The 14,874-nt window shown below is 44.0% G+C and overlaps 1 protein-coding gene across 1 annotated transcript in view; it reads left to right on the top strand.

The window, feature by feature from the left end:
- Positions 1-14,392, top strand: part of ATIC (5-aminoimidazole-4-carboxamide ribonucleotide formyltransferase/IMP cyclohydrolase) — a gene marked incomplete at its 5' end in the record, with an annotated part of 23,584 nt that extends 9,192 nt beyond the window's left edge. Inside the window, 9 exons of the mRNA XM_009585879.1 lie at positions 1-17; positions 187-294; positions 1,512-1,597; positions 2,805-2,894; positions 4,542-4,670; positions 5,651-5,743; positions 11,691-11,873; positions 13,410-13,565; positions 14,043-14,392. The exon at positions 1-17 is cut by the window's left edge and continues 91 nt beyond it. Coding sequence (XP_009584174.1) covers positions 1-17; positions 187-294; positions 1,512-1,597; positions 2,805-2,894; positions 4,542-4,670; positions 5,651-5,743; positions 11,691-11,873; positions 13,410-13,565; positions 14,043-14,162 — 982 coding nt within the window. The remainder of the gene's footprint in view (positions 18-186; positions 295-1,511; positions 1,598-2,804; positions 2,895-4,541; positions 4,671-5,650; positions 5,744-11,690; positions 11,874-13,409; positions 13,566-14,042) is intronic.
- Positions 14,393-14,874: the final 482 nt, after the last annotated feature.

Raw genomic sequence — 14,874 nt, 5'->3', positions numbered from 1 at the left:
ACATGTCAGTCCTGCAGGTGGGTGGCTCCTTGTTGCCATGCTTTTCTCTTTGAATGGACTATGACTTTTGGCAGGCCCTGCCAGTGGTGTACCTGTGTCCCTTACCCTGGCAGTTTGGGGAGGTCCCAGGGGCAGGGACTAGCGAGAGGTTCTGGTTTGAGTGCCCTGGCTTGTATTTCCCACTAGGTGCTGCTGTTGGAATACCTCTCAGCGAAGAGGAGGCGCAAGTCTGCATGGTGCATGACTTCCACAAGACCTTAACGCCCTTAGCGTCTGCATACGCACGAAGCAGAGGTGAGAAGCCCAGGAATAAACTAGCATGTCCAAAGAGCTGAGCTTAATTCTCGGGACCTGAGCAGCATGCTTAGCGCTTTGCAGGCTCTTCCCTTTGCACCGCATTACTCCTCTGTAGGGTTTTTTTCTCCATAAGGATCTGACTGACTGACTAAATGAATTGACTGCCTCTCAAAAATTGCTCTTCAAGTGAGCAGACCTTGCATATTGTTTCTAAGAGACTAAATTAAACATTTTGGATTCTGTTCCTTGATGTGTATAGAAGACTTGTATTTTTTAATTTAAGAGAGAGTGTGTGTATGTGTATACATATACACACACACACAAATCTGTGGAGTTTTGGCTAAAGGATGGATAAACAAATAGCTGTGCTGGTAGCACGCTCGGCCTTCCACTGTATATGGGGTGCTCTGGAACTTGAGTAGAAATGTTTCTGCCTGGTATTTGGTGGGTGGTATTTTTAAGTAAATAAAAATAGCTGCTTCTGCTTAGCTGAGATACTTTGCCGATTCTCTCATTTTCCATGGCATTCCTAGAAAATCTGCACAGATTATAGAAAACAAAGCAAACTTACTTGATGAGGGGCACGCTGGCTTGGGTTCATTTTTCACCACTTTGAACACTGCTGACGGAAAACCGTTGCATGATTGGTAGAAAAACAAACCTTTAGAATGGCAGGGACAGAAGAATTGACCTTGCTAAGTAGTGGAGCATCTGTGATAGGAGCTGAGTGCCATTAATTGTTCATCTTAGCTATGCCATTAAATCCAGAGAATATTTATTGTAAAGAACAAGTTGCTCTTGGCTACGTTTCTGGGTCTGGTTTCTTGCAGGAAAAGCCAGGTGGGAGCATAGGCATCTAAAAGCATTCCTCTTTTTCCAACTGTCTCCCATCTAAAATCTTTCTGTACGATCCTTGCCTCTCCTTGTCCTCTTGCCACCATGGCTACAGCAGAGCTGCTTGTGGTAATGGAGGTAGTCATTACAGAGTTAGAGCTTTGACAAATGCGGTGAAGAAGGAAGAATATCTGAACTATGGGAATATTTAAAGGTGCATGTGTTTGAGGTAGGATTTTTCATCCTTGTTGCTCTTACATGGCCTATTTTTTTTGCTGTGTTATTAGCTCTCATGGAAATTGACTGGATTGTAGGAGCAAAGGCTTTTCTTTGTATTATGCCGTAGTTGGTTAAATTACTTAAAACATATAATTTTGCAGGTGCTGATCGGATGTCTTCTTTTGGTGACTTCATTGCCCTGTCTGATATCTGCGATGCGGCTACTGCCAAGATTATTTCCAGAGAGGTTAGTTAAACAGCAGCAAATTATTCTAGTGTAAAAAGGAGAATCACAGTAGATGGAGTCATTGGTTTTTAACAGTCATTCTCTTTGAATTTGACCCATTTTACTGAAGACTATTTATTGGTCCATTTGTGTAATTCGGTATCCAGAGTGCAGAATTTACACCTGTCTTCTGATGCATTTTTTCCTCCTACCAGTTAAAACCTGGTTGTGTGGGAGAGCCTGTGAAATAGCAGTGCTTGAAATGCTGCTTTCCAAGAGATGATTGCAAACCTCTGCCTCCGAGCAGGCCTCCAGAAATGAACCCTGATTACGCTGTCACAAGTATCTGGTTGAACAGCTGTCATCGGAACAATAGAGGACCGGAGAGCTGATGGCCAGCCTCTTGCTTGAGGCAGGAATGTGGATTTAGGTTGCTACCTGCCAGTTGATACAAGTTATGTGTAGGCTCAGCCACTTTCCAGGCTGCACTTTTAACTTTGCTGGATTCAACGTTAACTCCATAGCTGACTGCATTGCACAAGTTGCTAGTTCAAATATAGAGTCAAACAACTGGGATTTAATGCTTTACCAAACACGTTCATCCCATTATATTTGGTTACAATTTTTTTGAGAGGGGGAGGGCACAATGCAAAGGGCTGTCTTGTACATTGGAGACTTCTTTTCAAACAAATGAAAGAGCACGTTTGACTGGTTGGTGAGGATAACATTAAAAACAAAAAAAACCCACGCCACCCATGCTGTAGGATAAGAATGTGAAAGGTGTGTATCACTTCATGGCTCTGATGAATGTAAACTCTTCTCAGTTTCAATGCTGTTAACAGCTCTTTTGCCAACATTTTTGTCTCATCAGGAGTGTCACTGTTGAAATAAGGATTTTTTTTTTTTTTTTTTTAAGTCATGTTTACTGTTAGGGCTGAGAAAAGTGGGGATGTCGTGCATGAGCTGTTTCCCCCGGGAGGGGAATATTAGTTATTAGTTCCATTCTGCTTGAAGTGTTGGTGGGGTATTTTTTACTAACTCCTGCTAAGAGCTTATAGTGCTCTGCTGTTTCTGGGACTGAAACCAATATTGTAATGTTGCTTTTGGTATTGTATGGTACAGACTCCAAGAGGTGTGCCTTCAATGCCTTTCTGGAAATGGCAGGTGGAGTTTTCACTATTAGCTTCTCTTTTTTTTTCACATGGAAGCTGAAATCTGTGTGTTGCAGGTATCTGATGGTGTGGTAGCTCCTGGCTATGAGGAAGAAGCTCTCAAAATCCTTGCCAAGAAGAAGAATGGTGGTTACTGTGTCCTCCAGGTTTGTACTCCTGCTCCACTATGACCCTCTGCTGCTTTTATGTACCTGCTTTTCACAGATGTTAGTGTCCAAACAGCTGGGGGGCTGATCCAGGCCCCCCTACAGTGCATGAAAGTGTTTCCTCTGGGTCTTTGGGGATTCCTCTATGAGCTGGAATTCCACTAGCAGTGTTGTGGTCACGGTTAGCCTGTAGTCCTAGAGGGGAGTATTTTTATACTACCTTCCTTGGCTTTCAAAGTGATGTGGATTTAAAGTAATTAAATCTATGAACCAGCAAGAGAACTTCAAAGAAAGAGAATTTCTGTGCTCTCTTTCCACTCTTGGCCAGCTTTCCTCTCGCTTTTGCTGAATTTGTTTCCTCCCTGAATTCTTTGTATCTAAGATATAGGGCCTCAATGATGTTGTGAGTCTTGGCAGTGAGAAGCATGGGTAGTATATGAGTGAGGGAAGCCTTGTCTGGGCATGTGGTAGAGCAGTCCTTAGTACAGTCAGTGATGAAGATAGCACAGGCAGAGTTTGGATTTGGGATGATGCACCTTTACATATTGCAACCAGGATGCTTGTCAAGGAATATTACTATAGTGTGGTCAAGTCAGTGTCAGGTTGCCTTCCTAGTTCCTGCAGTGATTGTTGGGACTTCAAAATCATCCAGTTTTGGTGAACACGACTAACAGATTACATAATGCTGTCAGAGCAGCCAAACGGGTCCTATTTCTGCCTGACTCTGAAATACAAATGAGCAGAGAACTTTACTATAACATTACAGAAAGAAAATCCAAAGCTTAGCTGAAGTTGCAATTGTAGTGTTACAACCAGGAGAGAGGTAGAAGATGGCTCAGGAGCTTCAGACAAGAAGGAATGGAATTGCAGACAGTCTTGGCAGCTGATGACCTCCTGAATTCAATTAGCTTTGCAAGGATGAGGTCGTATTGGTTAAGCCCGTATCTTCAGGGCCTGTTTGCAGAGGGATGCTAAGGAAAGTTGATTTGAACAAATTTAAATGGATAAAGCGTGTGCACGCTCCTGTTTCGAGCTGGTAGCCTTAATCCGGTTTACCTCATGTCTCAATAACCTGAACGGGGGCTACCAAATTTCTAAATAAGCCCATGCATGGGTAGACCTGAATGCAGTTTAACAGTTCTGTTTAACTTTACCCCTTACACTGGTGTAAATTAACTGTGCTGCATTCTTGTTTGGAGATGTGCCCCAAGAGAGTGCATCTCTGGAAATAATCGCAGTCACTATTTAATGTCAAAGAGGGTTGGGAGTTGTACCTTGATGCGTGTATGAAGCAACTCAAAATATTTCTACCTTTCTGTGGAAGGCTGGAAGACTCTCTGTGTGTGAATGTTTTTCCCTTTCTGTGAAAGACTAGAAGACTTTGTATATTTTTGTGGCTCACAACATGGACATTTGTATATAAGCATCTATACCGTGTTACTTCTCTTCACCCTGTAAGTGTCACTTCGTGCTGTTGAGACCTTGCTGCTCCAGTTAATTCTGACTTCTGATGATTTGACATTGCTTTCTATAAACAGTTCACTGCTTTTGGATTCTTTAGATGATGTGTTTTAACCTAAGCTATTACTGGACGTTGGCTTTGAAGAGCTTTAAGAATGTTTTATTGGCCTATCCTTTGGCTTTTAGATGGATCCCCATTATGAGCCAGATGACAATGAGATTCGAACCCTCTATGGACTGCATCTCATGCAGAAGAGGAACAATGCAGTCATCGACCGGTCATTGTTCAAGAACATTGTTACAAAGAATAAAAGCGTAAGTGTCAGAAGATAAATGAGCTTAAAGATTGGTGGCACGAACTGGTGTGCTTTCATCAAGGAAGTCATCACTGTTCTATTTTAAGAGCTCTTAAAATATTTTAATGAGATTTAACTGGCTTTCAACAAAACAATGCAGCAGACTTTCTGGACCAAATATACTTGGGTAAATCAGGGTAGTTTGCCTTTGTTTTGATTCCTTGCATAAATAAGAAGAGTTGGACCTTGCCCTTTATCTCCGACTACCAAAATATTTGTATTTCTTATAAATAAGAAGCTACCTTGTGTATTTTCTTATAGTGAGACAGCCATGTGCTAAGGATCCATTGTGATCTCATTCTGACTCACTGTTTATTTCTCCCTTTTGTGTACAGTGTGTGGTATAAACTCTGGCCCTGCTGATACTGCTCATCATTTAGAGTTCACATCATTAGAAAGTTACTAGTTATTTCTTTGTCTCTGATCTTGTTCTTACTAAAAACCAGATGTTAATGAGCACGTGATTAGTCATGGGCTCAGAAGCAAGTTCAGACATGGAGGTAATAAAAATCATTTTAATAAATTAGTAATGGAATGGACTTAAAAATAATACTTAATGCAGATATTGGGAGCTATTTTTGTTGTTGTGGTCCTGTGTGTACTTAAGCATGTGCTTAGCTTTTTGCCTGCGAGCACATCTGATGACAGTGAGCAAATACAGAAGACTTTGCAGGCTTAGGGCCAGTGATAGAGCCCTCTTGACTTGGTAAGATTGAGTCTTATCCCTACAAGCTACGAGATTAGCTGCCAAATCAATCAGTTATAGTTTTTAATCTACACAAAATTTGCTGGTAATTGAACAAAACGGGATGTTTTTAGTTACCTTGTTTTCCCTCTCTATGATACGGTCCTTGTGATGGCTTTGGGGGTTTGCAGATCTAGCCAGTTGGCTAGTCATGGTTCTTAGGATGGGCCATTGACAATGGCGTTTTGTTTCAGCTGCCTGAGTCTGCTGTCCGAGACCTGATTGTTGCCAGCATCGCTGTCAAATACACCCAGTCTAATTCGGTTTGCTACGCCAAGGATGGGCAGGTAACCAAATCAGACAGCTCTGTGGAGCGTGCTTTCACAGTCAAGCTGGTCCGAGAGTGCTTTTATGAGGCTTGAGTTTTAAAATCATTTAGTATCCAGGAAGCTATTAAACAGGTACAGACGAGCTACCCTCGACAGTGCCATGCAGAACAGTAGCTAAACCTGTGTTTCTCAAGAGGCTGCTTCAAAACCTCAGTGTAAATTTTTTCATTATAATGACAGGGCTGGCCCTTTCAGTGATAGGGTTGGAAAAGCTCTTATGTGGTTCTGCAAGTTTGGCCTTTAGTCATTTTTTTCTAGCTACTCTCTCCTTTTATATCCTTTTTTGAGGGCATGTACATATGTTGTAGTCTGTATAGAGCCTTAGGAAATGACAGTAGTTTTCACAGCTGGATTCTGACTGTCCAAATGGTTCTTAGTTTTATCTTCATTATTTTTATATAAGAAAGATGTGATGTGCTTTCTTTTTTTCCCTTTGGGGCATTCTCCCTGATTTTTTTTAAAAGCTTATGATGGATGTTGGGATTTACAGGGGCATTATCAAATGTGTAGTTGATATGAATCTTGAATTTTAAAAAAATCCGTTCTTTCCACATTATCACTAGGTATTCGTCTTAAATCAGTTATTGAAAAGTTGTTGTAAATGTATTAAAAATTGTATTTTTGCCCAGCGGCTCATTCTCATAATGCTGCTGTTTAGCTGGTCCTCTGCTCTCTGTAGTAACTTTTCCATAGGCCTGGATTATTTAAGAAAAATACAAAAGAAAAAGACAAAGAATGTTTTTGATCTTGAGCTTTGGTACATCGTAAATCAGCAAAATGGATCAGTGTACCCTACAGGTACGAACTAACTGCAATGCTGTCCTTTTTGCATTGGTACTCATCTGCATTTGTCAGATTGTTGTTACAGCCTGAAAATATCGCAGCACTGTCTCACAGTACTTTCTGAGGTCATGTGCTGTATGGTTCTTGAAAACATGTCTCTGGAGATCTGGCATTTTTGTTTTATTCAGCTTTGGGGTTTTTTCTTGCTTTTAAATGGTTCTCCGTACTCAAGAGTGTTAGTTCTTGTAGCCGCAGAACAAAGGCATCACTATCTTTGCTCCTTTTCCCTTATTACAGCAGCAGTTTCCCCAGTGCTTTTGCAAGTCTGGACTTAACGTGGTGCTGCAGATGTTTCTGAAATGTGTGTGGTAATGCATGTACCATATGGAAGGGAGAAGGCATGAGGGAGGAGTGAAAAGCAGTGCGGGCAGGCAGGGATTTAACTAGCCTGGCTTCGGTAATGTTTTGCATATTTGCAGGCATATATTTTAATCAAATATAAATGTGCTTTGTATTGGTTTGTTGTCTATGTGACAGGGAAGGCCAAGATCAGAGGTCTGTAAACTGCATTAAGAAACAAGTGACTTTTTTAACAGTAAAAATCATCAGCAGTAAAGATCATTTACTCAAGGAGGCGATGAATCTGTGTTGGGTTCTTCAAATCAAAGCTTAATGTCTTCCTTAAGAGTCTCAGTACAGTCCAAATGTAGAAACAGCAGTGTGGCGTGCTATAGGTAGTCATGGAGGAGCTTGGATAGGAGCTCTCTTCTGGTTTTAAAACCTCTAAAAGCTTCCTGAGACTGTTAAGTATTGAGACCATTGTTCTTAAGGTACAGATGGGTAAGGAAATAAGATCCACTGAAAACCAGTCTTAGTAAGATAGTGATTAGCTCAGATCCTTCTTGGTGGTGCCGTGCAGAACTAACTCTGGTCATATCACCTACCAAGGCATAACCTCAGATGCGTACAGGAATATTTGGGTGCAAACCAAAAAATAGCACAAACCAAGAACCAGGGATGGGAAGTAACTTCCAGATTGTTACACTTAAAATGCTTTTCCAGGATCTGTCTTGGTTTGTGTTACATGAGCCAAGCCTGGGAAGTCCAGCTTTCTTTCAGTTCCATTGCTTTTGGTTTTCCAGGGATTATTTCAGCCTCACAGCGTCCCTGTTGCCTAGCAGAACTCTTGTGTGTCAGACATCCAGAACGTTTTTGGCAGCTTGGCTTCGTTGGGTTCGTGAGTGGATTGGGCCACTCCAGCAAGGGCTGGTGCTTGTGTTAGTAAGTTCTAGGAAAGCATAGAGTGGGAGGAAGCATTTATGGACTTGAGTGTCACTTAATTTACAGGAAGCCAGCTGCCACTAATTGCAATAAACACTTTCACTTGTTTTGTCTGACTTTCAGCACCAGTGAAGCCAGTCTGTAACATGTTGATTTACACTTTCTTTAATGATACCATCATTACTGTCATGTTTTAAATTAGAAATTTAAAATTACTCTCTTTCTTTATTCTCTGCACAGTAGGATAAAACAAACCTGTTAATTTACCTTACTGTTTCCCACTGATGGTGCAGACATTTGCCCGTAACTTCATTGTTTGTCTTCCCAATTGTGAAGTCCTTTATTTGATTTTTATAATTCCAAATGTATGTAGGGTTTCTGTTTTCACTCATTATTCAGGGTAAATCTGAATAAATCCAGGCCAATCTGGATCATTCTGCAAGGATCCTTTGGGCATTATTCATCTCATCTACTCTGTGCTTTTGCACAGTATTCCAGCTATGGGGCATGTTTGGCTCTCCTGTGAGCCAAAGTGTTTTGGTCAAGTAGTTCTCAATTTTCACTCAAGTTTTTTTTATTAGGTGTTTTTTCTACTCACCCTGTATTGCTGTCTCCTTTCACTCCTCACACTTAACAGGCTCTGCTTAAGCACTTTTTGATTCCTAGGAGATTAAACTCTGAAAGAAACATAATTAATTTTTGTGTAGAAAATAGGCAGCAAATAGAGGGGGAAGGATTCCTTTGTGGAGGATTTTGAGGTTTCAGCTGTGTTTTCGTATGGGAGGAAGCCAACATTTGAGGAAGGGAGAATGAGGTGTAGGAAGAAGGATTTTCACTTCACATGAAGTGAAAAAGGTGACGAATAGGTACATTCAGACAGGCCAGTGTGAAGAGAGATTCAGGTACAAGTCTATAGTTTGCATTAAGCAGAAGCTCAACCTTCTGGTTTCTCCTCTTTAGACCAGAAATTCCAGGCTAGACTGAAGAAATCTTCCCCAGCAATGTTGCATCAAAACACGTTTTTCTACAAAAAAGGATTTTGCTTTCCCTGGATCACCATTTTCCAGTGAAGTGCATCTTACCAGCACGTTCTTCCCAGGCTGTAACTGTGAACTTCCTTCTAGAACAATGTGGGCTCATCAGAAGGAGGCACAGAGAAGCAGCATTTATATTCTCTTGCCTGTTAAGCCGTTATGAAAACAGTTCCATGTGTTGCAGATAATATCTCTGCAGATTTGGGAATGCCCATGAAGAGTTTACAGGATACATTGCTTTGTTTAACTGAAGTACAAAGTTCCTGCCGTTTCGGAGTTGTTGAATACGAGCCAAAGTTCAGTTATGCATCTTTTGACAAAATTTAGGTCACAAAAAATGGAAAATATTTTGAGTAGCTCATAGAGAAAAGGAAAACGCTCTTTTTGAGAAGGGTGCTTGGGTGCTGACAGGTAGGAGAGCTTGATTTCTAATGTGTGCCCGTGAAGGAGCCGTGTGTGTTTGGGGCTGCACTGGTCTGGAAACTTTCTCCAGTACCATTGCCCTTGCTGGCTGAAGGCCAGGGCTTGCAGCAGACTAGCCAGTTCCACCACTGGCGTGCAGGGCCGCAGCTCACAAGTATGTGATGAAGATGAGGCACCATTCTGGCTGGGAAAGGGCAGAGAGGACATTGCGCTTCTGGCACATGACATCACATTTTTTTAGAAACTTGGGAATGTTTCATGGTATTTTGGCCCCGGCTACCAGCAGCCTGTCCAGTACTCTCTACCATCTGCATCCCCAGCTAAAAATTTCTGCCTTAGCCTAGCCTGGCTTGCTAGGTCTGCTCTTAAGGGCTGGGTGACAGTTAACGGCGTGCAGTGTATGACTATTTGAAGTCCTCTCCTTTGTCCAGGGAGAGAGGAGAAGCCTCTGTGGAAGAGACGATATACCTATGCGCAGCTGGCTTTGAGCTCCCTTGAAATGCGGGGTCCCCTGCAGGTTAAACAGGGTGGATGTGAGAGCAGCAGTTGGACATCAGGAATGTTTGTGGGGGGGAAGGTGTCACTAAGCCATGAGAAACTTTGCATTTATTTAGTATTTATGATAATACTAATATCCTTGTGGGTTTATTAAGCACTGATGACTTCAGTTATAGCTGAGCAGATGATATTAGATAGCAGCCCAAGTCTTTCATTTGCTCCTTGGGGGAACAGTATCCAGCAGCTTGTTTTATGGTTCTGGTAAGAGGTGAAGTCACTGCGTCTTGATGAATGAGAAGACAAATGATTCATTCCTTTGAGGGCTGCCTTTGACTTACAGCTTTACCATCTGTTTCAGTCCGAGCCGGAAACTCTGAGGCATTGGCCAGAACCGCTAGCCTCAACACAGTGTCCCTGGAGCAGTCCCCCATGGGAACAGTCTGGTGAACTGTTCAGCTGTGGCTTCATAAGGGGAAGAAATTATGGGAGAGAGACTTGTTTTCCATCAGATCTCTGGTTTGAAATGGCAGGAGGTCTCTTTGGAAAGCAGGAGCCGCAGCTCTGAAAGCCATGGAGAAAAGTTAACCAGCCTGAGTTTGACAGCCGTGGTGGCTAGGTCTAGCCTTTGTGTGCCTGGCATACTGTCATGGTAGAGGCAAAGCTGAGGGACAGCAGACAGTCTGGAGCCCAAGAGACCTCAGCTCAGTCCCTTGCACTTGCCAGTTGTGACTGCAAGGAGACCATATCTGCAGGGGTTGTTCTGCCAGGGTCCGGTAACCCAGATGTCTCCAGCCACATTCAGTTTTCAGTGGTGTCAGCACCTAAGAGTTGCCTTTGTCTTCAATGAGAGTTTGCACCAGCCCAGACGGGATGCAAGAGCTTGTTTGCATTGTGCATTGAACTGTGACAAATGGCTTGCAGAGTTCCCTGACCACCAGACTCCAAAGAGTCTCTACATATTTTAATCTATAGCGTACCTGAAAAAATTGACAGAGGTTGAATTTGTCTGGTGAGACCTCCAAAGAAAGTGGTGTGAAAAAAGCAAATGGAAACTGAGCAAATACCTTATTTTCATAGAAGCTTCCGTGAGGAAAAAATCTCCTTTTGGATTTTGCTTCTGGAAGCCCTAGGTCTGTTTGATATCAAGCACAAGTGCTATTAAATAAGGTTAGCAGCAGCTATTTTTAAAATCCTGGACTCTCTGGCAGATGGCAGAGTGGGAAATGTGTTGGTAGCTCCAGGGCCTTGATAATTCATGCAATGTAATGGTCCTACTGGCCAGCCTTCCTGATTGAGCAGTGGATTTACTTTCTTATCAGTCTTGACAGACAAACTGCCCTGTAATCCACCACACATCACAGTTGATCTGTTTAAGCTGTGTAAGCCTGGCCCACCAGGAAAGATTATGGTGTTTGGGTGACCCGGGCTCAGACTTTAATCCTCTAACCAAAGTGCCCTTTCCAAGAACAGGTAGGCAGCCTACCATCTCTTAGCAGTCACATTTGTTTCTACAACCGACAGGATTTTGTTTTGCCTTAAACAAAAGCCATAATTGTATCGCTCTCCTGAGGTTAATGGTTTGACTTGGATGACTGGGGCTATGTTATTTAGAAGGATGAAAGAATGTAGTGTCCTCAGGGTGACTGTCAGCTCAGCGGAGCCACGGAAGTTAGCAGTGCCGAGAGCTGTCCCTGTAACCAGTTTACAGGATTGGGGTTGCAGGTATTTTCAAAGTTTTCCTTGCTAATTACCTACGCTCTTTCTCTGCTTCAGTGAGAGGCAGCTAATTTGTGGGAGGTCTTTCCTAATTGCTTGGCTGGAATGCAGCTCTGATTGTGATCTCTGTGCAGCAAGGTGTGATTGTGCTTTGTATCTATACGCTTCAGGTCATAGGTATTGGAGCCGGCCAGCAATCCCGGATCCACTGCACGCGTCTGGCTGGTGACAAGGCAAACAACTGGTGGCTCCGGCACCACCCACGCGTGCTCTCCATGAAGTTCAAAGCGGGTGTGAAGAGAGCAGAGATCTCCAACGCCATTGATCAGTATGTCACTGGGACCATTGGTGAGGTAAGGGCTGGCTGAAAGGTTTCCCTGGAGAGTCCAGCTTCTGCGAAACAAAGCTGGAACTACTGCTTGAAATATCAGCTGTGGGTGATAGGACGTGGCAAGACTTCCTGATACCTGGGCCTTTTCTCCGCCACCTCAGTTCTTCTTCCAGGCCCAGAAAAACCAAGTCCTTTCATTGCTCACTTCAGAGCTGGTCAGACTGTTTCCTCTGGCATAAAATGATGTCCTTGCCATTTCTACCTTCTGCCTGTACTGAGCTGTTTCTGTGCTGGCTCCATGCTGAGGGGACGTCTGTAAGGACTCAGGCAAGTCCTTACAAAGGACGAAGTGTTAAATTTGTAAGGACTTCAGGCAAGAGGGGGCGTAGTTGGTCGCCACTTTTGGAACTGGTCAGCCTTTATAAAGGTAGTGATCTCTGTTAGGACAACAGATGCCGGCCACCTTTAACTCCACGTGAGTCACGGAGTTCCCTTGGTGCCTCTGAAGGCCTGTAGCCCGCTAACAGGAAGCTGTAGATACCAGGATTTGGGTGTTTTGACTATGGCTTGAAATGTCCGTTCTCTACAAGAAGCCTCCATGCTGGCTTTCCAACTGTCAGGGCCAGAGGTGATGGGTGCACTTGCAGGTTTTGGTCTTTATGTAGAACTTAAGCCTGGCTTGAGCTTTGTGCCTGGGTGTCAATAACAGCTGATCCCAAAGAGCTGGGTGATCAAGTGGCCGGGGCCCAGGATGGTGACTTCCCCAAGGTCATTTAATGGCCCAGTGGCAAAGTGTCCCAATTCGCCCCTCTGATACTGCACCCACCGCCCCAGGTGCTGGAACCTGCCCTGCGCTTTGGTGTGCAGCTTGGTTTCACCTGGGAGTTCCCCCCAGCAGTAAGGAAGGGTTAAAGCTACAGTTAATGTTTCAACCCTTGCTGCCCTGTCAGGGCAGCTGCCCTTCCCTTCTCGCACGGCGCTGTTTGCTTGTGTGGCACTTTGGATTCTCAGAATCCCTCTGACCTCCCTGTCACAAGCAATAGTGAGAAAGAAAATAGTATGTCCTTTTTAAGTATCGAAAGCCAAGAGCTGGACTGGGGACCTTGTGAATCATCTCTGTGAGCAGCTGCTTGTTTAAGGGGGTAAGAACTGGAGCGGTTGCTGTTTCAGAAGGTGAATCATAAACCAAGCTGCTGTTCGTCATGTGTTAAGTCATCTACCAGATCCTGTTTGCGTGTGCCGGCATTTACACAGAGCGGCATACTGCAGGCAGGCCAAGTAGAGCATCTTGGAATTAAAGGTGGGGGAGGAGGAATCCCTCAGGCTCTGGGGTGAGGAGGGGGAAGGAAGGGCATTAAAAGGATGCAAAAAGTGCTGATGGTGGTAATGTGTTCCCACCACCTCTTGGGATTTTAAAATCCCTGGTACGAAGCTCCCAGCAACAGAGCTGCGGGAGCAGAAAGCACAGCTGAGCTGGGTGTCAGAGGAGCGCCATCATCACGCACCCTTATGTGCTGCCCCTGCTTTGGGGCTGAGCTGGCTCTTTTTGTTCTCGCAGGGTGAAGACCTGGTGAAATGGCAGGCGATGTTTGAAGAGGTGCCTGCGCAGTTAACGGAAGCAGAGAAGAAGCAGTGGATTGCCAAGCTGACTGCTGTCTCTCTCAGCTCCGATGCCTTCTTCCCTTTTAGGGATAACGTCGACAGAGCTAAACGGGTAAGGTCGTGATGGGGCCAGGATGTCAGGGTGACTCCAAGGAAATATCTGCTCAGACATGAATTTGTGCAGACTGCTGAGGAATGTCTGCTCTGCACTGCTGGCTAGAAGAGTGCATCCTGGGAAGGATGTTTATCGTGGTTACTGGTCTCACATGGATAGTAATTATCCAGCCATTGCTCAGTTTGTTGACTTGGGATGAATAGAGGATTAAAGTTTATTAAACTGTTTAAGAATATCAAGACAAGGCCTATTGCTTCCAGAGGAACCATTTTAGACTTATTTCTGAGCTGTGGAGAGAACTGACTTCTCACATGAGGAACTCCCCTGTGAATGGCTTTGGGCAACGGAAGCCTTTGTTTGCTCAGCGCTTAGTCTAGTGGGATGTGGATGAAGGACTGGGGCTGCCAGCTCCTTTTCAGGGGGATTTTGGTTTTCCATCCTCTAATCCTTCCACTTATCTCTGTCTTTGTTCAGAGCGGAGTACAGTTCATCGCTGCCCCATCTGGCTCGGCTGCCGACGAGGTTGTGATCGAAGCTTGCAATGAGCTGGGGATAACTCTCATTCACACCAATCTTCGGCTGTTTCATCACTGAGTTTGCCGTGGGCTGTTATGGTCCCTCTTCGGTCATGGTCTCATCAGCAGCAGTGACTGGAATATCACCAGCTTAATTGGGAGGCACCTGCGGTCTGTGCTTAGCAAGTGTTCATAAGATCTATAAACGTGATCTTTCCCTGTGTTAACAGAGAATGAAGGCGCAAGAAGTTGGCCTTCAATGCAGAAAAAAAGTCTCTTTTGCAAATAAACGTACGGTTCTTAGCTATGTGGAGTCTGTAGTCTTGTGTCATCCAAATACTATGTCTTCAGGAAAAAGGTTTATTTTTGAGGTAAATTTTATGGTCCAGACTTTACTAATTCATTAGAAGGCCTATGGAATGGTATGAAAGCCTGGCTTATGCCCAACTTCTCAATGAACTGATAAAAATCTGTGTTGTAAACCGAAGTGAGCTGGTTTTAGTGGGGTTTTTTTCTGGAGTCAGCAGGTAGTTTTCTCCAGGCTCTTCTAATCCATTATCGTCTTTCACTGTGAAGAGAGGGGAACGGGTCCTCTGTGCAAGGCAATCTCTGGTTCGGTGCTCTGAATCCTGCCCTAGACATGTGCCTTGGGCTGAGAGGCAGGGTCAGATTGCTTTCTCCGAGGTAAAAGACTCATTCCTGTGAGGTTGCCGTGCTTGTTCTCATGCCGGGGAGTTCAATTCAGAGTTCACAGGCAGGCATCTGGGAAGCATCTTGCCTGAAGCCATTCC

This window comes from Fulmarus glacialis, unplaced genomic scaffold (genome assembly GCF_000690835.1).
Source record: "Fulmarus glacialis isolate BGI_N327 unplaced genomic scaffold, ASM69083v1 scaffold6569, whole genome shotgun sequence".
NCBI lineage: Eukaryota > Metazoa > Chordata > Aves > Procellariiformes > Procellariidae > Fulmarus > Fulmarus glacialis.
Note: the sequence above shows the minus strand (reverse complement) of the source record. Positions and strands in the feature narration are given on the sequence as shown.